Genomic DNA, 27,453 nt, shown 5'->3' on the forward strand with positions numbered 1-27,453 from the left:
GAGCTGAGAGGTGGAGGAGCTGAGAGGTGGAGGAGCTGAGGGGTGGAGGAGCTGAGAGGTGGAGGAACTGAGGGGTGGAGGAACTGGGGGATGGAGGAGCTGAGAGGTGGAGGAGCTGAGAGGTGGAGGAGCTGAGAGGTGGAAGAACTGGGGGATGGAGGAGCTGAGAGGTGGAGGAGCTGAGGGGCGGAGGAGCTGAGGGGTGGAGGAGCTGAGGGGTGGAGGAGCTGAGAGGTGGAGGAGCTGAGGGGTGGAGGAGCTGGGGTGGAGGAGCTGAGGGGTGGAGGAGCTGAGGGGTGGAGGAGCTGGGGTGGAGGAGCTGAGGGGTGGAGGAGCTGAGGGGTGGAGGAGCTGAGGGATGGAGGAGCTGAGGGGTGGAGGAACTGGGGGGTGGAGGAGCTGGGGGTGGAGGAGCTGAGGGGTGCTTCCTTCAGGTGAAGCAAGGGCAGGGAGCATGCCTCTCCTCTGCGTGCTGCCGTGGCTGGACTCTTCGTTCAGTATGACAGGGCAGGGGGCTAGCTTCCTCAGGGTGTGGCCTCCTTCTGTCATGGCTCCTGTTCCCCTAACACAGCTCCCTCCAGGGTCAAGGAAAAATCAAGGGAGTGTGTGCAGTTGCCCCTGGGTTTTGGACCCTGCTCCATTTATCTCTTAGGGACTTGAAGTAAAAGCCACCACACTGTTATTCCTTACTACCAGTTTTTCTGGAACTTTCTTCAAGTCAGACTCATGCTGTACTGATTAAAAGGAAAGATGAATGTGCCTAGACAGATTCCGTCTTCACTGGTTGTTGAATGTTTTAGTAAAGTTTGTTGAATGTGTGCCATGACATGGCATCTTTGTGTTTCATGCGTGTACGTGGGTGTCAAATGACCATATATGTAAATATGGGTGTACACTATATTAAAGTGGTTTTGTGCTCTAATAACAGCTGTGTGCAGACTGCTTCACATTTGCAAGGCACTGTACCAAGACCCTCACAAAACCTGTGGGTGAGGAAACTCATAAGAGGCACATGACCTTCAGAGGTGTCACGAGACAAAGCAACAGTGAGATTCTTAATAGATTTTGTTATATACATGTATATCAATTGATGCTAAATTTCTCAGTTAATTGATTATTAATACATAATAATCGATTTATATATATTTAATTAATTGAGAAATTTAGAAAGAAACTCCATTCATATGTTCCCTCCTGAGGATGAATGAGAAGGTAGGAGTCCCCCCCACGCTCTTCCGAGTGGCATGCTTCAAACAGTGGGACTCCAGACAAGCTGGTGGGACTTGGAATGTTTCAAGGAAAACAAAATGAAGTGTGCCTAGAGACACGTCATTATTGGCAGGAGCTTTAATAACAGACATTTCCTTTGGTGATTCTCTTCAGATTAATGACCCAAGTGGATAATTAAATGCTCATTAGCTCAGCTATCATCATCTTCTCCCTTACCACCCCTTCAAGCCAAGTGGGAAAACGAACATTAAGCTGGATGAGGTGGCGCACACCTGTAATTTCAGCAACTAGGGAAACTGAGTCAGGATGATCACAAGTTTGAGGCCAGCCTCACCAGTTTAGCAAGACTCTAAGCAACTTAGCCAGACCCTGTCTCAAAATAAAAAGGGCTGGGAATGTAGCTCAGTGGTAGAGAACCCCTAGGTTCAATCCCCAGTACCAAAAAGAAAAAATATATGATGAAAATTATCAAAAAGAAATATAATTACCTTCATCTATCTGTGAGTTTCATGCTCCTAACAGCTCTCTTAATCCTGTATGTTAATCCTGCCATAAAAGGTAAGCACTTTGCTAGCACCCGGTTCAATAAAGTAAGAGATAAAAACCCTGATTGCGCCCACCTCACTTGGGATGCCAAGAGTATCAAATCAAGGTCATGTAAGTGAATGTCCCCTTAGACATACAGGGTATGACCTGATGGTGAAGAAATATTTTTCTTACATACTGACTTCCTTATCAGTCATAATAACTAAAGTTCTCCAATCAGTTATACTTTTAACCAAATAATTCAACTGAATTATTAGAAATCAACCAAGTGACTTTTTTTCTCTTAAGTACGGTTCTCATTTCTGAGAGCACGTTGTTCTTAGTTCTGCACCAGAAGCCATACTGAAAGTAGTGACCTCCCCCGACAGTCTCCTCCATTAGGGATGACAGAGACTGCCAGAGGACACGTGGCCCGTGTTGGCCCTGTTGGGTCAGGTCCCCTGTCTGGTCTTTCCACTCACGTTTGGAGCTCAGGACTTGGGCCGTGTGTCCACCTCCCTCAGGAGAGTCCTGGGCCACCTTCCCCTCTGGTTCTCTTGTGGGTAGAGGGAGGGTCGCTCTGGGTCATGTGGCTGCTGGTTACTGGATAACCACATTGCCATCTATTTTAAATTTATTTGAGATCCTAACTCTGCTCTCTTCCACTCTCTTTTGTAACAAAGTGACTTACGGCACGTGGATTGGGTGAAGTCCTACCTGAACATCTGGAGTGAGCTTCAAGCCTACATCAAGGAGCACCATACCACGGGCCTCACCTGGAGCACGACAGTGAGTACCAGGCCCCTTCCGCCCAAGTCACAAGGCATGAAACTATTTATAGAAACATGTCCCCTATGGCCCACTAACCCAGGATGACCCTAAACTTCGCCCCAAGGAAAGAGAATAAAATGTGCAAAAGAAACCATGTGGGGAAAGATGGGGGCATCATTAGGAAAATCCAGGAACATGTGACTACAGAAAGAAAATGTGATGTTGTCTATGGTGACACTCAACAGCCACTAAAGTTAACACGTGGTGATTACATGGAAGGCACTTTGCCATTAATGTCAGGTGGTAAAGTCAAGCACAGACATATGTGAGAACCAAGATGGCGCGAGTGTTAAGAAACTGATGAGAACAGAAGGGAACAGGAAGCTTTGAAAATGGTATAATTTTAAAGAGGTAAACTGATCGGTAGAATGATCTTTCAAATGTTCTTGATTTCTCTTTTGATGTGTTTAAGTGTATTGAACAATGTTTATGCGTAGCTGGGTGATCCTGGTCCTCTGAGGGTGCCTAGCAGGAGGATGCAATCCCGGGCAGGGTCCGCCCCGCTCTCATGTCCACAGGGGGCCTGGACCTGGCCTCTGCCTCTTGTGGGGCTTTGCATCTCCTGTCATGCTGGCCTTACTGAGCACTCCAGCGACCCGTAGCTACTTGTAGTATCTGTGCACAAGCCCCACTTAGGTTGGACCAAATGGAATTGTTTTCAAATTTGCCAAACTCGTGTTCCTTGACCTTAATTGCAATGTCCTGAGCTTATATCCTGCTGAATAACCTGAGTTCCCCAGGGGAAGCACCCCTGCCCCTCGTCCACAGTGCAGCCCAAACGTGGTCACCTCCTTAAGAAAGTTCATGGACTTTCATCAGCTCCGCATCTGAAGGGTGGCTCTTTCTATCCCTCCTTTGTGTCTTGAGTATACCTTAGTCAGAGCTCTTAGCACATAGAATTGTAATTTTGTGTGCTTTCGGGACTCTCTTACTTGACTGGAAACTCATCTGTATTTCAGCCCCTCACATGGTACCTGGCATGCAGTAAGTGCTCAACTAATGATTTGAATGACATCACGAGTTAGGGGTATCTTAGAATCTCCCTTGCCCTTTGGAGTCTCTGCATTTGTTTCCCAATGGAATTTCCCTTCCAGTAGTGGATGATCTCGCCAGAGTAAGTATTGAGAAAATGAAGCAGCCGAGGTGAATCCATTCAGAGGTGAAAATCTCCCTCTCCTGAAGCTGTACCCCAGCACCTACCCTTCCATTCTGGTGGCTGCTGTCAGTACAGTAGCCCCAATGCGAGGGCAGTTTGTGATTTTCCAGGAGTCTAGCATTGCTACGTTTGTCCCCCAGCAGGTAGGCACCGATGACATGGCCTCCTCGAGATGATGTCTCTTTTTATTTTCCACTTTGTCTTTTTCCTCCATAGTATTGAAATGCACCATGCAAAACTAACTAAGCTGGCCAGTTATTTTTATTCTGCCCACAACGCTATGACTTTTGAGAAGAGAGTTCATAAACATCTGGAGGGTTTTAATAAGAAAGGATGCGTGTGTGTGAGGATGGGTGTTCACATCAACTAGTTGGGATGACTTTTCATCCCACTCAAATGAAATAGTGTTAGTTAGATCAATATGTCATGAAGGGGCGTCGTCATATCTTTGCTATGGAGACAGCCCATCATTAGAAAATAGTAGACTGAAAAATCAAGAGACCTGGGATCTGTTATTATTTGATGGTAGATAAATGGAAGAGAAATGAGAATCCATTTATGGAATATAATGTTAGTAAATGCTGGTCTATTACTTCTCTAATGGTACCCATGGAAAATGAATAGAAAATTATTTTTAAATGGTTTGAATACCTTTAATGCCGTGTACAAAGCTGAGTAATTTTGTTTATGAATATAAAGGAAGAGCATTGATTATTAATTGTAGCACAAAGTAAATGTAGCTTTTTCCTTTGTGAATACTAGAACAGTTTAACTAATGAATTAACTAGTGAATACTAGAATATCTTTGTAAGAAATAATGCCTCGTAGCAGTAACTCTCAAACTTTTTTAGACAAATTATAGAAAGAAATACATTTTACACACACACCCTACATGCATAATACTAAAACAAGTTTCACCAAACAATCCTCTTTCTTATGGCGTATGATGCATTCAGGTATTTTCTTTTTATGTTTATGTCTTTTTAAATAAAATTCTGGTTAAGACTCACTAAATCAATTTCATGACCTACCAAGGGGTCATATGTATATTTTAAATATAATGAAAAAGTGTTGTAAAACATACATGTCGTATTTATGCAAAATGCAGGTGATCCATAGAGCACACATTGTGGATTACTATAACAATGAAAGCTGTTGTTTATTAAGCATATGATATGTTATGGGAAAATTCTATTTAGAAAAATAGAAGTGAAGCGTCTACTCCACTTCTTCCCCCATCTTACCCCCAAACCTGGGTGCTGGAGGTTGAGCCCAGGGCCTCAGGGTGTGCTCAGCGGGCACTCTTACCCCTAGCCCCACCACCAGCCCTGCTTCACTTTTGCAAAGAAGAGCGAATGATAAAGTGTTGGTTCAATGTTTAAAGTAAGAAATGATTACAATGAATAACGTTGGTTCAGAAATAACAGCAAGTAGCTGAGGCAGGAGGATCTTAAGTCTAAGGCCAGCCTCAGCAACTTAACAAGACCCTAAGCCACTTAGTGAAATCTTGTCTCAAAATAAAAAATAAAAACAGCTGGGGATACGGCTCAGTGATTAAGTGTTCTTGGGGTACAATCCCTGGTACCATGTGTACAAAATCTTTTGACCTGCTTCAAGACCTGAACAGAAACATATTCCCTGATATTGTTGTGTTCTTCTAAGGTTTGGAGGGAAGCTACTAAAAAGTATATCATAAAAATCATACTTTTTACTTTTAAAATTATATTTCTATTTCAAATTACTAAAAACAATTTAAAGACTCTAAACATAAAACAAACTATAATCTCTTCTCCCCTACCGTTTACCATCAGCATACCAGCACAAGAAAGATAATACAAAGCCTGAGCCACAGCTTTCCTGCAAAGAGGAAAAAGCCGTTTGAACGGTCTGGTCAACTGGGCTTGGGGAGAAAAAATAAACTAGATTCTTTTAATTATTCGTCTGCTGATCATGACTATGTAAAAACTCTGTTTAGAAAATGATATGGATTAGGAAAGAAGGTAGAAAGACGTAGTGTTCCCAGACACCGCGGGACTTGGAGGGCTGTAGAAACAGGTTTGGCCTCTCGTGGATGCAGCCCTTGCCACACTCCTGGACGTACCACAGAGAACCTTCCATGACTTAACATCTCAAGAATTTTGAGCCATTGCTTTCTTCTGTTTTCAAGTTGGGGTTTGAGATCCATACTCCGTGCAGTTTTCGTGACCGCCAGCTTGCTGCGTGAGGGTCTCCCAGAGAGCCTGGCTCTAAGCCCCCTCGCCTGGCCTGGGTGGGCCTCTGGGACGGAGCTTGCCTCTTCCGCCTCCTACCCTTTGCCTTCGGGCTGCAGCTGTGCCAGGCAACGGCTGCTCCTGTCACTTGTCACAGTGAAATGTGAAGCTGGGGGACAATGATTGGAGAGGCCGTGTGGGTGCACAGTGTGCTGGGGTTGGGTGGAGGTGTTGGGGACGGGAGCAGCTGTGCGGTAATCCTTCTGGAATTTCTGAACGCATCTGCGGTGGTAAATGGAATCTACTCATTTCTGTGGGCTTTTCTTCAACCTGAGGCCAACTGTGAACCGGAAGGACCCTCCACCCGAAATGACCCAGGCTCTTCATTCTTTCCCTTTCATACCAATGGAAGCCATTTCTTTAGTGCAAAGGTTCAAATACATTTTATTGAAGAGATCAATCTTTGGGCAGAAACCCAGTAGAGAGGCTGGTATTTATCACCCAAATTGGGTCAGATTTGTAATACTCATTGGCAGTACTTTCAAGTCAGATGACTAACGATGAAAGATGAAGGCCTAGTCTTCACAATTACCAAAACAATTGATTTTTTTTTTTTTTTTGATGAATTGTCTGGTTGGTATTCAAACCTGTCTGTTCTTCGTGAATTGAACCAGAAAAAGGGACATGAAAAGAATTCCACAGATAGGATAATTGTGATTATTTTATTAACTTTTCTGGTGTTAAACTTGTCGACGTATGTCTGTCTTTTCATGTATGTCTGAATTACTTTAACTTTAGGAACAATTAGGGTGTAATTATCTGTAGAATAGAATAACACTACACATAGATGAATGTATGCAAAGTCTTATATAGTGATATAGTGCTTAGGGTTAGAAATGTGAGTTTTAAAAATATGTTAATTTTTATGTATGCTAATTGTCATCTGCCCTGACTTAATATCCAGGAAAATGCAAATTATTAGGCTGCTTAAAATAATAGTCAAAATAATAATAATAATAAATTTCCCAAAGCAAGACACGAGATCATTTCTTTTCTTCCAGGTATTCTTTCAGCTTATTTCTCAATGTAAATGGCTAAATGTCCATTAACAAAGCGAAAGATAAACAGTTTGCTTTTGATCAAATTAAAACTCAGCCAGAGGGTATCCTGACTTCTTATAAATAATGTAGACTCGGTAGCGTGTCATGAAATATGTATATCTGGTAAGTTTTCAAGTTGTCTGGTCTCTCTGGCTCCCTCTTGCTATTTACAAGAGAAAACTCTTGCCCTTTATATCAGAGTTTTCATTTGGCCCTTGTGCTGAACCCCTGCCTTGGGTTTGTTAACCAATGTGAATGGGCAAAGCCCCAGTGGGGTGTCCTTTGTCTGGTTCACAAAGTCCACCGCTGTCCTCTTCTGATCTGCCTGCAGAGTGGCTCTCACCATTGTTCTTGACCACAGCTGTGTTAAATGTACTTTCCACCCCTTTATGGAGCTTTGGGTAACCAATTACAAACCATTCCTTGACTTACAATGGCCTGACTTACAATCTTTTAACCCTATCATGGTGCAAAGGCAGAAGGCATGGTAGAAACCACACTTGGCATTTTGAACATGGATCTTTTCCTGGGTAGCAGCAAGCTCTAGGACCCTCCCTTGAGATGCCAGGAAGCAGCAGCCACATAGCTCCCAGTCAGCCCCACAGTCACGAGGGGAAAGGACCAAAGCTCTGCAGTGCACACCACGTTGCTAAGCAACGGAGTCCCCAAAGTGCACAGATAATAGTATGAGGCTGGAAAGGGTCGTGAGTTCTGCCTGAAAGAGACCACCTAGCTAAGCCAGCCATGCTGAAACTCCTGCTGTGCACTGAGTGTGGGCAGGGTGCTGAGGATACAAAGATGGTACGTGACACCAGGATGCAATTCTCGACCCCATCTCTTGTGTTCTAGCTGCAGAACACAGGAACGGTGCAGCAGGGAGGGAGAGGGTCGGCAGTGTTAGAGACAAGCACAGTGCTGGCCTGTTCTAGATACGCCCACGCTCCACCAGGTGGTTCTTGGCCAATCGCAGTCTGGGCGCTTGTTAGACACGCGGAATCTCAGCCCCACCACAGGCCTCCTGCATGGGACCCTGCCAGTTTACAAGGTGCCCGGGAGGTTTTTACATAGAGTACAGCTTGAAAGGTACAGCCCTTGTATATCTCAGTTGAGCCAAAGGAGCTGTTATGGGGAGATTATTCATTTTTACTAATTTATTTAGCAATTCATTTGCATAATAACCATTAGTTGGCTCCCTACCAGGTACAAAGCACATGTCAGGCCTTATTTTACAATTTCTGCTATTAATCAGCAGCATTTTTCTGTTGCAGTACATGTGTTAGTCATCTTTGTGTCACTGTGACCAAAATACCTGGCCAGAGCAACTTAAAGAGGAGGGAACGTTTATTTTGGCTCACAGTTTCAGAGGTCAAGCCCGCAGCTGGCCGACTCCATTGCTCAGACCCGAGGTGAAGCAGAACATCAGAGCAGCAGCATGTGTCGGAGGAAAGCAGCTCAGGATGTGGCCACCAGGGACCAAATATATACCCCAAAGTCATGCCCCCATGACCTACCTCCACCGGCCATGCCCTACCCATAACCCATATCTGTGGATTAATCCACCAATCGGGTTACACTTCTCATCATCTAATTATTTCACCTCTGAAAAGTCTTGCAGTAAGTAAATAAATATCAACAACAAAAAGTTATGCTGGAAAATGAACTTTACTCATTAGACTCCTGGGGGGCAGGAAGGGCCACGAAGAAATAGGCCCTTGGTTTGGGTATTGAAGGATGAATAGGAGTTCCCTGGGCACGCAGCACAGGAAAGGGCAGTTCCAGGCAGAGCTTTTGGCATGTCACGTGGAGCAAGAACAAAGAACTCTGAGATGGAGCTGAAAGGCTGGTGGCTTCGCAGAGCTGAGCAGGGTAAGTGATGAGGCCAGGAAGGTGGGCTGAAGCCTGCCCACGAAGTCCTGGAATGCTCGGAAGTTGAGCCAGGTGCATCGGCAGGTTGTTTCCTGGGTATTGAAGCAGAAAGTTTCCTGCTGTGAAGGATGGTTTAGAAATTGTGTAAAATAGAAAGGGGAAGAGATTGGAGACCCTGCCACGTGCGGAGGTAATTAGCATACGACCTGAAGTGTGACCACAGCAATGACGGAGAAGGTGCAGCCACAGAGTCAGAGACACAGGTGGTGGTAGTTCGGAAGGATGGGGAGGAGATATCAAATCTGGACACACTTCCCACCTGGAGCTCTGGAAGAATTATGGTAAATAGGGAAATTCACAAGGAGCAGCTGGTAGAGGAGGAAGAGAAACCTCCGTGCTCTGTTGTGCTTGGGGGGCAGCTGAGACTCCATCCAGAGGCAGAGGTGGAGGGGCAGGTCTAGGACCCACTTGGGAGGCCCCAGATTTACACGCTGGGAATCATCTGCCTGGAGATGACAGGTAACTAGAGAAGAAGGCAGAAAAAGAGATGAAGGGAGAGAATAAAACCCTGGGCACCCATCATTTAGAGGTGGGGGCGACCCTGTCAAGAGACAAGGAAGAAAGAGGGAAGGTAGAACTAGAAGAATCAGTGGCCTCAAAGCTAAAGGAAAGGTGGTGTGGCCACTGATTCGCACCTGGTGACCTGGGAAGGAGGAAATTCTAAAGGGCTGTCATCGTCCTCGACTGTCTTGTTAGCAGTGACCTCAGAGAGGGCCTTCTGGAGAGTTCCAGGTAGATCCAGCTGTATAGAATTAAGGAGTAACGAGTTTTCATGTAATGATCTCTTGATTATTTACAGGTCAATTGTCTAATTTGAGGGATGATTATTTATAGCTCCAATTTTTGCTCAAAAGCTTTGGAATTATTTGTGGATTTTTATTTTGATCTGTGCTATACCTTCAGTAGAGTATGTATAGGTCAAAAACAGTCAAATAACTAGAATTTCATAAACGATCCTTTAGGGTTAGCAGTGCTATAAACTCTAAATGTTTTATACTTAGAACTATTTCTATTATCACATAAATAACTTTGAGTTTTAGTGCTTGTTGATAAGAGTGTGTAAGTATTTTTAGAGTATTTAAGCCTCTCTCTCTCCATAAATCAAAACAGGAGAAGCTTTTAAAACTGCCTAATCTAACAGTTGAGGTTATTTTATTGACTAGTTTTTGTTTTGTTTTGTTTTATAACTATGAACTCAAACTCTCTAGACCTAAGGGCTAGGAAGTTAATACACATTTCTAATTTATTTAAACGATTACCCTGAGAATATTTTAATAAGATGTGTTCATAATGTTGAAGTCCAGTGTAGCTGAGGATGTCCTCTTGCCCATCGTCTCCTTTACCTACTCCCAGGATTATCAGGAGGTTGTGGTGTAAATAGACAGGGAGTGATGCTCCCCACAACAGAGCTGAAGATGTGTTTTGATCCAGTCTGTTACTATAATTAAACACCTGAGGCTAGGGGCTTTATAAAGCAAAGAAGTTTATTGGTCTCACAGTTCTGAAGACCAAAAAGTCCAAAATCCAGCAGCCCCCTCTGTTTGAACTCTGGTGAGGGCCTCCTTGGTTGCATTACAGCATGGCAGATGTCATCATGAAGAGAGTGCCTACAAGAGGGCGATTACATGGTGTAACAGGAAGTCAGAGGATTCAGGGATCTGGCTCACTCTTTGTGCAACACCTATACATGTGGAAACTCACTCACCCCAAAAGATTACGTTAATTAATCCCTCCTAGTGTCCCCAGTGACCTCACTGCCTCTCTCTAAACCCCTCCTCTCGACATGGCCACACTGGGGGCCAGGCGTCCAGCACATGTACCCCTGGAGGACACACTCAGTCATGTCCACACTGGAGCTAGTGCACTTGGCTCTGGGCATCTGGGTTTTCCCTCATCACAGATGCACCAGGCCTCTGGTCCATCCCTTGGCTTTTGCTCCCCAGATCCCCCACAGCTGAAGACTGGCCCTCCCGGGACTCTGCCAGGGCTACAAGACTTTGTGCATCTCACCCCCCCACCCCACCCCAGGGAGAAAGAGCCCTGGCAGAGAAAGCTGCAGCCCATCCTCGTCAGGACACTGAGGGGTGGGAGATTCTCATCCTCCCTTAACAACAAGTTTTATCTTTTTAAATGGCCCAAATTCATCAAGGACTCCTTTGGAGAGGAACGGATTCAAACAATACCCTTTTCAGTCCAAAGGGGCAGAGCGGGGGTGCACTTGTGACGTTTGGTGTGCACGTTTCTGTACAGGCCTGGAGGCCATCCTCACTGTGTCGCCGAGGGGCAGTGGTTTCCTTGAATGTCTGCAGCATGGGGTGGTATTCTGAAGGACAGCGCTGAGTGCTCTGAGATCACATGGGATCCTTAACAGCTGCTTCGTTTATTTCTTGTGAGGATGGCGCTCACTTCCCCTGCTCCTGGCATCCCTTCCTCTGGCTTCCTGGTGTAGAATCTTACCACCCTTCCAGCTCTGTTTAAATCAGTCTTCTTTCTAGAAGCCGCTCTGAGCTGTGCTTATCACCATGCCTGCCCCAAGCCGGAGTTACCCATGCTCTCCTCCAAAGCTCCATAGCACTTCTTAGAGTTTGCACTTCCTTGAGCACTTTCTCTCTTATAAAGCAGTAATTCATTCACATCAGTCAATATTTAGGAGGCAGTACTGTGTTTCGGGCACTGTGCCCGTCACTGGTGGCATTAAGGTGTGTAACAAAGCTGGGTCTGGTGGCGCACACCTGTAATCCCAACAGATTACAGGCAAGAGGATCAAAAGTTTAAAGTCAGCCTCAGCAACTTATGAGACCCTGTCTCTAAATAAAATATAAAAAAGGCTGGGGATGTGGCTCCGTAGTTAAGCACCCCTGGGTTCAATCCCTGGCACCAAAAAAAAGACTAACAAGAGACACAGGTTCCAAAGATGACCAAACCTTAATTCACAGCCAAATGATGACGATGTAATGAGAAGTGTCCCCAGAGAGTCCTGATGGGCCCTGTCTAGAGAAAGAGGGAATGCCTCTGGGAAGAGCTTTGTAAAACCTACAAAAAGAAGAAGCATTTGAGTCGAGCTTGAAGGGTACCAGAGAGTTTTCCAGATAGTAAATTGGGGAAGAACTTTCCAAACCAAGCCAGGTCTTAGTGAAGACTAGAAAACCAAGAGCCAAGTGTCTGGGGCCACAGAACTCTCTCCTCTGAGGCCATGAGCTCAGGGTCCTTTTCCAGTTGAACCTGAGATCTGCAGCAGTGACTGGCCCAGGGCCTTAGAAACAGATGACGTCCACACATGTTTGATGAATCAAAAGCATTCATTTGTGATCGCATTTCTTGGTAATGAAATTTGCAAAATGTTTACTCCACGTCCATTGTTGAAGAACCAGGTAAAAACCATGCCTTTACTTCTACTCAGTGATAGCAGTGGCATGGACAGGGCATCCTCTTGCAGGTCAAGGACACCTCCCCTGTTCCTTCCCCTGGCCGCTGCTGCCTCCCATCTTGAGAGGACTGACAAAAGAAGCAGGAGCTGGTATTAGATTAAGCAAAAAGGATTTCTTAAGAAAATACAGGAAGGAAAGACAGACCACCTTCTAAAGGTAAAACAAAACCTTCGTAAGACAGAGCACAGAGGCGAGCCCTGGCCACAGTTCATTGAGTCTACCTTTGATGCCAATGGAACTCATCGCAGTCCCTTGCCTAGGTCTAAGCACCAACTGACCTTTTCCTGTGAACTTTGGAACTGACGTTGAGTCAACAGTCGCTCTGACTTAGTGTGCCTCACTGATAAAGCTCAGGAACTTGGTTCTTATTGGTTATTTTCATTTAAAAAAAAAAATTCTTGGGTAAATAAGATACATTATGTAATACGAAACCTAATATAAATAATCTTTCCAACAGCAACTATTTTTCTTTTGCCTTCACCCCAACCATTTACCAACCATGGATAATTTGAAAAAGTACAACAGTTTCTTTATGACCCTCAAACCCAAAGAAAAACAAAAACTTGAATTCAGGGTGTTCAGACTTAAACTCTTCTATACAAATGAAGTAGTTGTCCAGCTAATTCAAGCCACATGTCACTCTCAGTCTTTATATAACTGTTGGCTCTCTGAAGTTTGTCTCTTTGATGGGGAAACTCTGCTATCTTTAACTCTGCAAAGTTTTCCCATGGAAAATTTAATTTTATCTTTTTTTTTTTTTTTTCATGAGAAATTGTATTTTCAAGTTGCCAATGCTGACAGAAAAGAGGGAAAGACAATCTGGAAATTCCAGATTTGGTCCAGATATCAGCAGCAAAGCAAGGCCAAACTAATCATTAAGGCTACTTATCAAGACAATGTTCACGGAACATCTGGATCACTTGAGCTAATGACTTGAGCTAATGGAAAATTTCTACTTTGGGGCTGGGGTTGGGGCTCAGTGGTAGAGATGCGTCTCGCATGTAGGAGGCACTGGGTTCCATCCTCAGCACCACTTAAAGATAAATAAATACAATAAAGAAAGGTATTGTGTCCAACTGCAACTAAAAACATGTAAGTTTCTACTTACAGAAGTCACCACCTACATTTTTGGAAAGGACACATCTGTATAGATCAACTGGTCAACAAGCATAGAGACACTAAGTCAGTGGCTGAGACGCTAACGTGGGCTGTTTGCCCTTCCCAGGCTGTTACTTCTCTGGAGTGAATTTATTTCTTCTTTCTTTTCATTTTCTCATCTACTGTCAAACCTGGTCCTTCCACCTCATCAAAGGAGCCACATTCAGAGACCACAGGAAGGTGGGAGGGACGGGGAAGAGGGAAACGCTTAGAAATCATCACTGAAACCCTGAGATTTGGGTTTTTAATGAACTTTGCTTTTCCATCTCGGGGGAAGGGCATCTGGAGCTTTGCCTGGAAGCAAACTGAAGGTAACAGGCCCACGTGACCTTAGTCGTGGTGGGGCCAGCTTTTTATGTTGATTACATATAAAATGCCATTGGCGTTTCTATGGGAACCTGCAATTCCACCATGTTCCCTTTCCATAGATGAAGTGGGAAATGGTCCCCAAATTGACATTCTTAAAATTATTAATAAACATACTGTTGAAGCGTAGCACAGGACTTCATTATGGCGTTATTAGCAGTCCTGTTTTCTTGGAAATGTTCCCAGGAATTTTGTTTTCATTGGCAGAAGAGGAAAAAGTCTCAAAATTCTAAAAAGTGATGCAAATAAGAAAAATAGAGACTTAAAGTCCTCCATTCACTTTGGCTGACAGTTGTTCAGGATGATCATCTGTCAGTTTCTGCACAGTCGTCTTTCTTGATTACGGTGATCTTGCCATTGAAAGCGCAATGCAATATAGATATGAATGTAAAATCTGCAGGTTCTTATAGAGGTTGACACCTTTGGAAATGTGTCCGTTGGGCTAAGTTATAGACCAAGGTACATCTTGCAGAAAATAGAAAGAAATTAGTTTTGATATCTAAAACATGAGCCCCAAATTGTGAATCTGTGAATTTTAATTTATCCATTTATTTATTTACTTATTTTGCTGTTAGGCTTCTGATTTATGTGTTTAAAGTCGTTGCCATGTTTCTGAAACTGATGGTTCTTTCTGTGCATCACTTGCTCCTTTTGGAGCCTGAGAGGTTCACACCCTGTTGATTTCTGTGTTACATTGTACCGGGTCATTTGGGATTCTTTGCCTTTGAAAAAATTAATTAATGGCATTTTGTTAAAACATTATCGTAGGGCTGGGGTTGTGACTCAGTGGTAGAGCGCATGCCTTGCATGTGTGAGGTGCTGGGTTTGATTCTCAGCACTGCATATAAATAAAATAAAAGTCCATTGACAACTAAAAAAAAAAAAAGTTGTTGTAAAACATAGTGAGCTCCTGTGGTTAGAGTGTGAAGATGTAAGTGTATTTGTGATTGAAAGGGCCTTATGACTTTTAAACTTTTTATGACTGGTCACTTGTCACTGTCACCTGGAGATCATTAATGGTAAGAGAGGTGACTGTTGAGCCCAGATGGTTCAGCAGTGGACAAGGAGAGAATCTGACCCAGAAACTGGAGGGAGCTGAGTGTGTGTCCCAGAGGGACAGGTGACAGGGTGGGAGGGACCCACAGACACCACTGCATGTCAGCTGTTTGATTTCTGTGGCTTTATCTACGATTTTCACAAATACTTAAGGACAGGTACCTCAAAATATCATCATCACTGGGCTATTTTCATAGAAAAGATCCTAGCAAAGGCTCGTGGGCAACATAGTCCACCTGTTTCATAAAATTATTCCATGATACTTTTATTTCATTGGTCTTGCTTTTTAAAATTTTGTAAAAATACCAATCAAGACATTGATGGCCTGGCCGATTCTTGTTTTTTGGGGGGAGAGGGAGGCACTACTGGTATTGAACTCAGGGGCACTCAACCACTGAGCCACACATCCCAGCCTTATTTTGTATTTTATTTAGAGTCAGAGTCTTACTGAGTTGCTTAGTGCCTCACTTTTGCTGAGGCTGGATTTAAACTTGAGATTCTCTTGCCTCAGCCTCCTGAGCTACTGCGACTATAGGCATGCACCACTGCACCTGGCCTGGCCTATTCTTAAAGTCAGTGGTGAATGTCATTTATATATATGTTTCTCCCCCTGCTTAAGTCCCCTCGGTCTCTTCTTGCAGGATAAAGAGCTCTACAAAGCCCTCCGAGGTACAGTTTAGGCCTGTACCACAGCAGCCCCTCCTCTGGCCTCGGACCCCCTGAAAAGTGCCCTTTTGGTCTTACTTTCCATAAACTCAACAGAAGGGATAGTTGGAACGATTTTTATAGCTTGATTAAATCCAAATGTAGACTGCACCTGAATTAACTGGATAATTAAGACAAGTGTTTATGCTGGGGAGAAGGGAATAAAAGTGGATTGTTAATTATATATACAGTTGCCACCAGCAAAGCGATATGGAGACTCCACTTACAAACCAGAAGCAATTTTTCCTTCATAATAAAATCTAAATTCTAAAGTAATAAAATGATTAGTAATTATTTCAAGAAGTAGCTTGTAATGAAAACAAATTACAGTGCACGTCAGTGTACAACTGTATTATATATAGTATATGTCACCAAAAATTATCAACTTTCCATGTGTGCTGCTTACAATGGCTTCATTATTTTACAGTTCATATATTTAAAAACAGAAGAAGCAGCTGTTCCCAGGACAATGAAATTAATTTAGAGAAGGGGATTTGCAGTACATTAACTTTTTAAAAAGTCTTTGTACCAGAAAAAAAAAAGTATATAATCAAACATCTGCTCTCAAAATTAGTCTTAATAGACCTTAAAAGCAGCATTTTTACGTTTTGTGCTGTGTTCTTGCAACATAAGTGAACTTTTGCACTGTGAATATGGCCATTTAAAATCCTAAGTGTGCTACTTTTCTTTTTCCTTTTTTCTTTTTAACTTGTAAGCCATTGTCACATGACTTTAATAGAATGTCTTTTTCAATTGTCCCCAATCTATGTCTCTAAGATACTTAAAAGACTCATTTTATCAACATTATAAAGAAGTTTTTTAAAAAAGCATTTGTGTGCAGGTCATTGCTGCTTCAGCAGAGTTAAGTCTCTCTCCCTGAGTTCCTACAGCAGGATACTCCATTCAGCTCTCAGCCTGGCTTTCCCAGCTCTGTGACCTTGACCTTGTGCAAGTCATTATCCTAGGTTCCAAGCACTAAAATGTAAGCTTTTATACTGCGGCTATAAAATGAAAGTAATTGTTAGAGTAAGACATCTTGTAAAAAAAAAAAAAAAAAGAGTTAAGGAAAGCCTTCTTTGAGAAGGACAAGAAATATTCAAATAATTTGCAATTAAACAAGTTGTCTCATTAAAAACCCTTGTTTATTCTACATGTGCAGATCTGACCTGTAGCCTCCATTCAAGAAACGAATGCAAGCAAATTGGTGCAACCACTCTGGAAAGCAGTGTGGAGATTCCTCAAAAAACTAAGAATGGAATCACCATATGACCCAGCTGTCCCAATACTGTGCTAAGGATTTTAAATCAGCATACTATAGCGATGTGCCACATAAGTGTTTATAGCAGCTCAATCCACAATAACTAAACTATGGAACCAGTGTAGGTGCCCTTCAACAGATAGATGGGTAAAGAAAATGTGGCATATATACTCAATGGAATATTTTTCATCTATTAAAAAAAAGAATGACTTTATGACATTTGCCAATGGATGGATCTGGAGACTATTGTGCTAAATGAAATAAGCCAATCCCCAAAAACCAAGGGTCAAATGTTTTCAGTAGTAGGTAGAAGCTAACCCACAATAAGGGAGCTGGAGGGATTAGAAGTTCAGTAGATCAGACAAAGGGTAATGAAGGGAAGGGATTGGGCAGGAAAAGGAAAGACAATGGAATGAATCTGACATAATTTTCCTATGTACATTTATGAAAATACCACGGTGAATCCCACCATCGTGTACATCCACAAGAATAGGGTCCTAATTAGAATAAGATATATCCCATGCTTGTATAATTATATCAAGATAGATTCTACTGTCATGTATAACTAAAAAGAACCAATCACAATTTTAAAAATAAGAAAAGGTTTTTTTAAAAAGAAATGAACGCAGTTTCTCAGGACCTCCATGGTGCCCAGCAGGGAAGGAACCCTGTCAAGGGTCATCCTCTCAGGCCCCTGGGGCAGGTGCTGTTGGCTCAGTGACACTCCTAAGGTTTGCCCACCAGGGATTATCCTCCTGCGTCTCTAGATAGTCCTGACTCCAATTCAAAGATACAAACTCTGCCCTCTCTCCTTGAGTTCCGTTCTCTTTGGCCCAATGTGAACAAGAAGCTGCGGATCCCTCAGTGGAGATTGATCCTCCAGGCCCTGACCTGAGGCACTCATCCCCATCCAGTCTAGACAACCAGGTATGTCACGGCTAAGGATGGTGCCCTTCAATTTCCAGTCCCCAGGAGGAGAGCAAGACCCCATGCTGGAGCAATGTGAGCACCAGTTAGCCAGCACTACTGGAACCAGTGGATATTTAGGAAACATAAATTACGGTGAGAACCAGGGCACCAAGTCACAGCAAGACCAACATCAAGCCTGACTTATGTCCACCCAAGGGATCTTATGGCCTTATATGTTGGAGTCTGGTTCCAGAGTCAGCTGTAGGAGCTTGATCAGCTGCTAAGATGTTAGAGCAACAGAGTAAGGGTGGATATAAAAACTAAGCGGAGCTTCATATGCCACCTCCAGCACCCCAATCCTCTAATCAGAAGCCCAACTTGTATGCAACTCTACATCCATGTCAAGGCAATGCATACCTCTGGTGTTTCATTTGACTAGTGACTTTTTTAAAATTTGTTTTAGTTGTAGATGGACACAATACCTTTATTTTATTTATTTATTTGTGTAGATGTGGTGCTGAGGATCAAACCCAGTGCCTCATACTTGAGACGTAAGGGCTCTGCCACTGAGCCACAATCCCAGCCCATTGACTAGTGACTTTTTCAAAATCTAAATACAGCATAAAGGATTTCTCAGAAGGCTTTGGAATCAAGCCGATGCATTCATGAATTATGTCTCTGCCATGAGCTGGTGGCTTTACTATGGAATTTCAACAGCCTTTCTGATTCTCTGCTTTATGTTTGAAGGATTTCAATAGTCCTGGTAAGAATGTGGTGATTAAGGTTAATCTCAGCACATAGGACAGAGCAGTTGTCCTGAAGTTGTGCTTTGGAATCACTGAGGGAGCTTCAGAGGACAGGTGCTACCCAACCCCATTCCCCAGAGAGTGTCTGTGCACAGTGGCCTGGGCTTGGAGGATGTCAAAAGATCCCAGATGCTTCTAATGTTCAGACAAGCTTCAGAACCCCTCGCATAAAGACTGTTATTACTAAGCATTAAATATTCACTAAATAAATGAAAATGATCAGTGCTTAGTACATATTAGACTTCCCATAATTCTCAGGCCATCCCTTCCTGGACCATTGATTGCCCCTTTTTCTCATTAGGATGCCTTGAGATTCAGGGTCAGGCTGGGATTCCAGTTGGTGTGGCTGCTACTTGGTGTGGCCGGGATTCCTGAGAGCATGCAGAAGGCTCCTGTGTCGTATGCTGTGATGCGGAGTTCCAACAGGTCCCAGGGCCCCGATTTCTTTGACTTTTGTTTTCAACATCTGTCACAGTAAATCATCTGTCTGCTGTCCTGGGTCAATCACATAAAAAGCAACAAAATTCCAAAAAGCTGACTACGTGGTTTATCAGTTTCCAAGTCTTTTACTGGCTTGTGGAGAGAAGTTCAATTCTGAGAGCCAAAGAACCATCTAAATCATTCTAAAATTTAGGAGCCAGTATCATGTCCCCTGTCCACAAAATAGGAGATCAGTAAAGCTGCAGAGTTGCAGGGGGGGACATGGGGATCTGTTCCCTCCACGGGCTATATGAATTATTACAGGCTTATGAGCAGAAGTGGTTTCTCATGTCTGTAACTGAGGACTGGAATGTCATTTGATGCATAAAGCTTGTATTATATGCTGTTTATGATTCAAAGCAGATTCTCAAATTGCACCCCAGTGACATGATAGAAAATTGTGTAGATGCTGGGGAAAAATTGGTTGGTCTCAAGAACTTGAAATCATTTTCTACTTGACCCCAGAATCCTGATGGAGTTGGGCTGCTTCCCTAGAAACAAAAACTTATTGCGGATGACATCTTCAAGAGACGAGACTTCCGGCCTGCTGGGTTTTAAAAACACCCTTTCTGAATAAGAGATGGATCTTTTCAGAGCAATTCTACATTGAATAGAGATTTTATAAGTACCATGAAAAGAGCTTGTTTTCGAAAACTATTATAGGAAAAAACTAACTAATTTTGGCACCTGGTAATACTGAACTGTTTGTGAAAGAAGGGATGTTCTGTGTTCGTTAATGTTTATTAGCCCTTATGTAATATTTTACCTATTATATTGTGTATTAAAAGTCTATGAATCTGGGCCACACTTCCATCATTCCCAATATTTTAAGATTCCTGATTTTTTTTTTTAAATTTCTTTCTCACCTTTATTTTATGTATTTATTTTTTTATGTGATGCTGAGGATCAAACCCAGTGCCTTACACATGCTAGGCAAGTGCTCTACCGCTGGGCCACAGCCTCAGCCCAAGTATCCTGATTTCTTAAAGTTGAATTGGCTTATGAGTTCTTATCATAGATAAACAGTTCTACTTCAGGGTTTAAAAATAAAACAACAAAATATGTGTGTGTGTGTGTGTGTGTGTGTGTAGATATATATATATATATATATATATATATATATATATATATATATATATATAAATGTTTATATGTAGTTTATATAGTTTTATTGGTTCTTTTTATACATGACAATATGATTCCTTTTGACATAATTATAAAAGCGTGGAATATAATTTATTCTAATTCAGTCTCCAGTAGTTCCCTCTTCCCTTCCCTCCTCCCTCCCGCTGCTCCCTTCCCTCTCGTCTGCTGATCTTTCTGTTATTACTTATAGTTATTTTTTTTTCAAAATTAGTGTCTTGTGGATGTGTATGGTGGTGATATTCATTGTGGTATATATGTACCTAGGAAAGTTTGGTCAGATTCCTTCCACTTTCTTTCCTTATCCCGTCCCTCTTCATTCCTTTCATTCCCCTTTGTCTACTCCCCTGATCTTCTTTTTTTTCCTAATCCCTACCCTTATTTCGGATCAGCTTCTGCACATCAGAGAGAACATTCAGCCTTTGGTTTTCTGGGATATCTTTGGATGTCTGGGATACCTTTTCTATCATCCTTGACTGCCATTTGCCCTCGTTGGACCTCCATATTGGAAACCAAGGTTGCACTTCACATAGCAAAGAAGATGAAAATGAGCCCAGTCCTTTCTCGGGAAGGCTCTGGTTTCCATTGGTCTCTTATTGGTCTGCCTGCCATGAGCCCTTTGCTAGTCTTTAGGTCATCACCTGAGATGATTCGCAGGTCTGACAGGTCACATATGGTCTTTGGGGGTCAATTTGAAGCATGTATATGTGGAAAAAGATTTCCAAAGATTTTCAGTATTTCTCTCTTGAGCTGCTCAAAAAAGTTAAAAAAAACAGCCAGGTGCAGTGGTGCATGTCTGTAATCCCAGTGGCTCAGAAAGCTGAGGCAGAAGGAGCGAAAGTTCAAAGCCAATCTCAGCAATTTGATGAGGTCCTAAGCAACTTGGTGAGACCCTGTCTCAAAACAAAAAAATAAAAAGGGCTGGGGATGTGCCTCTGTGGATAACCGCCCCTGAGTTCCATCCCTAATACTGGGGAGAAGAAAAGTTCAAAAACATTAGGAACCCTGGGTTATTTTCGCCTTCCCTCCTTCTTGTCCTCTCTGTCCTGGGTGGTTGCAGTTTCCAGTGTCCCCGTAAAGCTAATTTTATCAGCTGGACCACTTTTCCCCTTAGGATTCTGAATTGGCCAAGGTCCAGTTCTTTTCCTTTCCTGAGCATTGGATGTGAACTTATGAATGTGGCCTTGTTTGCCTGAGTTGGCAGTGGGCTCCTGGACATGCAGATTCTACTGACAAGTCATGTCCCCAGGCAGGCCCTGCCTCCATCCAGGATCCTGAACAGACCCACGCAGCACCCGTATGCCTGGGGGGCCCCTGGGGGGCCCCTGGGGGTCCTCAGCCCCACTCCCTCTCTGGCAGCAGGTTCTGGGGAATTCTGGCCACACCCCAGCAGGCCCCAGGCTCAGGGCAACCCCCTCCTCTGCCTTCCACAGGGTCCTGTAGCGACCACGGCATCGGCATTTTCTGTCCTCTCTTCTGGGCCTGGCCTCCCGCCACCTCCTCCTCCACCGCCTCCCCCAGGACCACCTCCGCTTTTTGAGAACGAAGGCAGAAAAGAGGAGTCCTCTCCTTCTCGTTCGGCTTTGTTTGCCCAGCTTAACCAGGGAGAAGCCATCACCAAAGGTGAGCACATGAGACCCCAAAGTGTGTTGCTTTCCCTTTGCCTCCAGGAACACCATCCTGTGTCAGTCCGCTTTTTGTCACTGTGACCCAAATGCCTGACTAGAACAACTTAGAAAAGTTTATTTCAACTCAGAGTTTCACAGGTTCAGTTCATTTGTTGGATACCTCTATTCCTTGGGCCAAGATGAGGCAGAACTTTGCGTCAGAAGGGCAACGGAAGGCCGCTCACCTCCAGGCAGTCAGTAAGCACAGAGGCAGAGAGGGAGAGGAAGGGACAAGGTCAGATGTAGTCCAAGGCCAGGCCCCAGGCGCCCCACCCCCCCCACCTATGCCCCATCTGCCTACAGTTTCCACCCAGTAGTCTAAAGAGCTCTCAGTAGATTAATCCAGCAAATGGATTAATCAGCTGATGAGGTCAGAGCCCCAGTCATTACCTAAAAGTCCCACCTCCAAAACTTGCTGCATTTGGAGTGGGATCTCATCAGATGGAGGATATGTTTATATTCATGTTCATGCACACATTCATTTACATGTTCATGCACACATTCGCAGTCATATTTATGCACATATATGTGTGGACATTCACGTTCTTATTCATGTACTTTTTAAGGTACATGTACATATGCATATTCATATACATATGCATATTTATACACATATGCATATTCATACACATATTCAATTTCATGCACACGTAAATGAACACATTCTTATTCATGCCCATATACACTTTCATATTCATGTACATGTATTCATACTCATGCACACATTCATATTCTCATATGTAATCATACACATGTTCATAATTATGTACATGACACCTTCATATTCATATTTATGTACATGTTCTTATTGGTACTCATATCCATATATATTTGCATATTCATGCATGTGTATGTGTACATGTTCATTTTCATGTACACATACACATCCATATTCATGTACCTGTACATGCACATGGTCATATTTATGTCCCTGTATGCTATATATGTATTGATATTCATAAATATTCGGATTAATTTTCATCTCTAGAGATCTCAACACATGGGCTTTGGGGGGCACATTCTAGATTCAAACCATAAACCCCAAGGCCAGCAATGCAGAACTTCCCCTCCCACCCCCAATACAAAGGGGGAGAGTGCCATAGCTGGGAGGGCGCCTACACTCTTCAAGTCTAGGCAGACGGTCTCAGTGGAGCAGGAAGAACTCAGAGACTCTGGGTTCTCAGTCAACCACTGCACTACTTCACCCCTGCAGCCCCTGGTGCTCCAGCAGCATCCTCTAAAACCCAAGCATCAAGGTCAAGTGAAATGAAAATGGCCAACGGCAGTACCTCTGTCCTGACACGGTGTCCTGGCTTGCTGAGGAGCTCTATCACCGAACTACTTTTGTCCTCATAGTGATGGTTAATTTTTAAAAATACAACAGTTAAGATATATCAGGGTCAAAAGCGCTTGCATTCTAAACCATAAAGGCATTCTGTACTCTGAATCAACAGGGTATAGAAGTTGATTCTATACTCTGATACACACTCATCCGAATGCCTGACTTTTTAGGCCCGTTCTTGTGGGTGATTTAGCCATGAGAAAAGAAACAAACCATGAGATTTTTTGTGGTAATGTAGTAATGATATGGGAGTTGGGTTTTTGTTGTTTTGTTGTTGTTGTTGTTGTTCTGGTTTTGTTTTGTTTTGTTTTGTCTGTTGCAGAATTTCTACCATCCTAAAGACGGAGGGCCTCAAGTTAAAAAGTGCCCATGGTGCTTCTATCAGTATAAACTTACACAGGATCCCTGTTCCCCTCCCCCACTACACACACACACACACACACACACACACACACACACACACCCCAACCTCCATTCTGCTCTGTCTCTCTGAATTCGGCTGCTCATTTCCATCAACTTTTAACTAGGCAGCAAGAGACACCATTAACATGCTTAGAACTACTCTGTAACAAAAATAGCACCACCAGAAGTTCTGCTTGTTTACATCAAGCATCTTTCCTTTTGCATATGTCATAAAGAAATGTGCCCATGTGTGTTGCTTTCCTAGGGCTCCGGCATGTCACAGACGACCAGAAGACATACAAGAATCCCAGCCTGCGGGCCCAAGGACAAGTGCGATCTCCAACCAAATCCCACACTCCAAGTCCCACGTCTCCCAAATCCTCTTCTCCCCAGAAACATGCTCCAGTGTTCGAATTGGAAGGAAAGAAGTGGAGGGTGGTGAGTGAAGACCTTTGACCTGTGTTCTTCACACACTGATGAATGCACCATCCATTTTCCTGGGTCTTGAGAAAGGACACTGGCTGGAGGAGGCACTGTGCATTTCCAAATGCTTCCATAAATTTTTTCTGACTCTCATGCATTATTTTCTTCAACATTTTTAAAGTTGTTTTTAATTGTGGTAACATACACATAACATAAAATTTACTCATGAACCATTTTAAGGGTATATTTCAGTGGCATTATTAAGGGCAATGACGTTGTTGTACACCGTTACCACCATCCAACCATGGAACTTTGTGGAACTCTCTGCATCTTGCAGAACTAAAGCCCTGAGCCCAGTATATGATGCTCCCCTAGCCTCCTGCCCGCAGCCCCTGGTGACCACCTTCTCCTTTCTGTCTTTGTGAATTTGACTACTCATTTCCATGAGCTTCCAACCAAGGAGTGAGAAACCACATTAGCTTGTGGCCTGGGGAAGGGGTGCCCCGTTCTGATCTGCGTAGTGTTCCCTTGGTACCCCTGATGGAGACCTTGATACAGCCGTACACTACCGCTGCCACCCCCACCTTCAGGGCTAGCGCTGTGAGCAGGACAAGGACATTTTGAAAGTGGGGAAAGCTAGCGTCCTCTACATTCCAGAGAGCATCCCAGAAGCATAAGGACCAAATCCCTGGGTTGTCACGGCCTGAAAACACAGTGGAGCTGGACCGCTGTTGTGTCCCTTCAGCAGCCCCTCTGCCAATCTCCTACGTGGCACAGTGGATTTGGCTGCAGGATCAAGGCCTTGGCATCAGTGTCTCCACAGCTCTCACACCCATGCTTCAGCCCCATCCACTCACCAGGGAGCCAGTACCCGATGCTTGCACATTGACACTGACCCCTTTCTAGGCAGTTCCATCCATTTTCGTCATTACGATGACAAGGTAAGGCCTGGGCGGTGCCTGGAAGGACATGGATCTGAAACAAAGAGCACCCTGAAAAGCTATCATCCCAGCTGCATGGTGACTTCAGTGCACGGTGGACTCGTTTATCTGTATATCCTCGTACTTAATATTTGTGTCTGTTTTAATTTTAGGAGTATCAAGAGGACAGGAATGACCTCGTGATTTCAGAGACTGAACTGAAACAAGTGGCTTACGTTTTCAAATGTGACAAATCGACACTCCAGATAAATGGGAAAATAAATTCCATTACCATTGGTAGGGCCAAGGGGCGGCTCTGTGGTTCCTCTGGTAGGTTGTGTTCAGGCATGCTGAATTTAGTGGGCTTTTCCCCCTCTAGATAACTGTAAGAAGTTTGGCCTGGTGTTTGACAATGTGGTGGGGATCGTGGAAGTGATCAACTCCAAGGACATTCAGATCCAGGTAAGCAGCCCTTCCAGCCCTGCTCCACCCTGGCCGTGGCCTCACATGCACTGCCCACTCTGCCTGAGGGAGAGGGACACTCACTCCTCCATGTCCCCCTGGAAAACTCCTGCTCCTGTTCTTTCCAAACATAGCTCTGTCGTTGCCTCTTCTGGCTCATCCTGTCTTTCTTCTGAGCATTCACTCCCCCTCCTCCGCCTCTAACACATCCCTCTACTGGTTTACTGTCTATTTCAAGGACAACTAACTAATCTTTACAGCTCCAGAGATTTGCACAGGACCTGCACACAGTAGTTGTCTAATAAATAAATGTTTGGTGAGTGCTGATTGGAATGGATCGATTACTGTGTGTGTAAAAATACTAAGCAGATTTCTCAGCGTAGCACCATCATCCCTGGGAAAATTATGGCACTATTCCCCAACCCCTACTGGGAAAAGTGGTCTTAGAAGAAAAATTCTTCTTAAGAGTTAGCGAGGTAATCAGAAAAACACCTGGGAAGTCAAATTGAAATTGAATTTTCAAAAATAGAAGAAAACCTGTAGTCGTTTAGTAATTTTGCTTTACCAAATGGATTTAACAATACACCAAAATCTAGAGGGTGTCTCACATCTTTGGCCAACTGTGACTTCTGTCTTTGGCTACACTTTTCCCTATTGTTAATTATCCTTCACCATCTGATACTTCCCAAGAATGTTTGTTCAAATTAGATTTTGACTGCACAAATATTTTTGCTTTCCTGAGACTTTTTTCTTTTTCTTTCTTTTTTTTTTTTTTAATAGCACTGAGAATTAAACCAGGGGTGCTCTAACATTGAGCCACATCCCCAGCTCTTTTTGTTTTCTTTTGAGCCAGGGTCTCACCTCAAAATTGCAATCCTCCTGCCTCAGCCTCCCAAGTTGCTGGTCACCACTGAAACCTTTAATTAGAGTCCCCTGTGTGCACATTTACATTTCACTGATGGTAATTTTAGAAGTTAATTCTGCATGTGTCTGTCAAATATAAATAATCCTGACTGGGCATCAGGACACCTAAGCACTAATGCCAGCTCTGGAGCTATAGCTGATAATATTAGGAAAAAGTCAGAGAAGCTATACTACATTCTGTCAGCAAAGTAAGGGTATCTTGAAAAATGCTACAGCAAAACTCATACTTCATTTAAAACTTTAGAATTGCCATTAAAGTCAGAAAAAAATAAGAAAATTCCTTCCATCATCGCTTCTAGTAACATATTAAAGGTACAATCTGTGCAATAAGATGAGAAAAATAATTGAGGGATATAAAACTGGAAAAGGAAGAACAAAGATGTCCTTATTTGCCAACAAAATGATTGCCTTGGGCTGGGGTTGTAGCTCAGTGGTAGAGCTCTTGCCTAGCATGTTTGAGGCACTAGGTTCAATTCTCAGCATCACGTATAAATAAATAAAGTCCCAATGACAACTAAGAAAAAATATTTTTAAAAATATGATGCCTTTACATAAAATCCAAGAGAGTTAACAAACACAGAAACTGAAGAAACATTCAGCAAGATGGTTGGATACAACATCAGCATGCAAAAATCAACAACCTGTCTTTATACTACAAACAAGTCTTAGAAAATGTAATACAAAATAATATTTAAAATCACAACCAAACTGTAGAGTACTTAGGGAAAAAATAACAACCAAAATGGAAGGTATTCATAAAGAACACAAAAGAGATGTAAATAAATGGACAGAAAGACGTCAGTATCAGTGGTCTCCATTTATTTAACCCATAAGTTCAGTGAAACTCAGCTCAAACATCTCAACAGGATTTATGATGAAAAATGGCCTTAAAATTCATTTGGAAAACTAGTGGACAAGAATAGCTAAAATGATTTGAAAGCAGATGAACAAGCTGAATGGACTTGCATACCAGATATTGAGTCGTTGAAAACGTTATAGTGTGGGAAGTATAGAAAAAGACTCACA

General features: G+C 43.2%; 1 protein-coding gene across 1 annotated transcript in view; it reads left to right on the forward strand.

Annotated features, from left to right (window-relative positions):
- Cap2 (cyclase associated actin cytoskeleton regulatory protein 2) overlaps positions 1–27,453 on the forward strand; it is a 129,117-nt gene that overhangs the window by 93,333 nt on the left and 8,331 nt on the right. The window contains exons 7-11 of the mRNA XM_076859239.1: positions 2,439–2,544; positions 21,721–21,910; positions 23,964–24,136; positions 25,215–25,338; positions 25,421–25,503. Coding sequence (XP_076715354.1) covers positions 2,439–2,544; positions 21,721–21,910; positions 23,964–24,136; positions 25,215–25,338; positions 25,421–25,503 — 676 coding nt within the window. The remainder of the gene's footprint in view (positions 1–2,438; positions 2,545–21,720; positions 21,911–23,963; positions 24,137–25,214; positions 25,339–25,420; positions 25,504–27,453) is intronic.

This window comes from Callospermophilus lateralis, chromosome 6 (assembly GCF_048772815.1).
Source record: "Callospermophilus lateralis isolate mCalLat2 chromosome 6, mCalLat2.hap1, whole genome shotgun sequence".
In the NCBI taxonomy this organism is placed as follows: Eukaryota; Metazoa; Chordata; class Mammalia; order Rodentia; family Sciuridae; genus Callospermophilus; species Callospermophilus lateralis.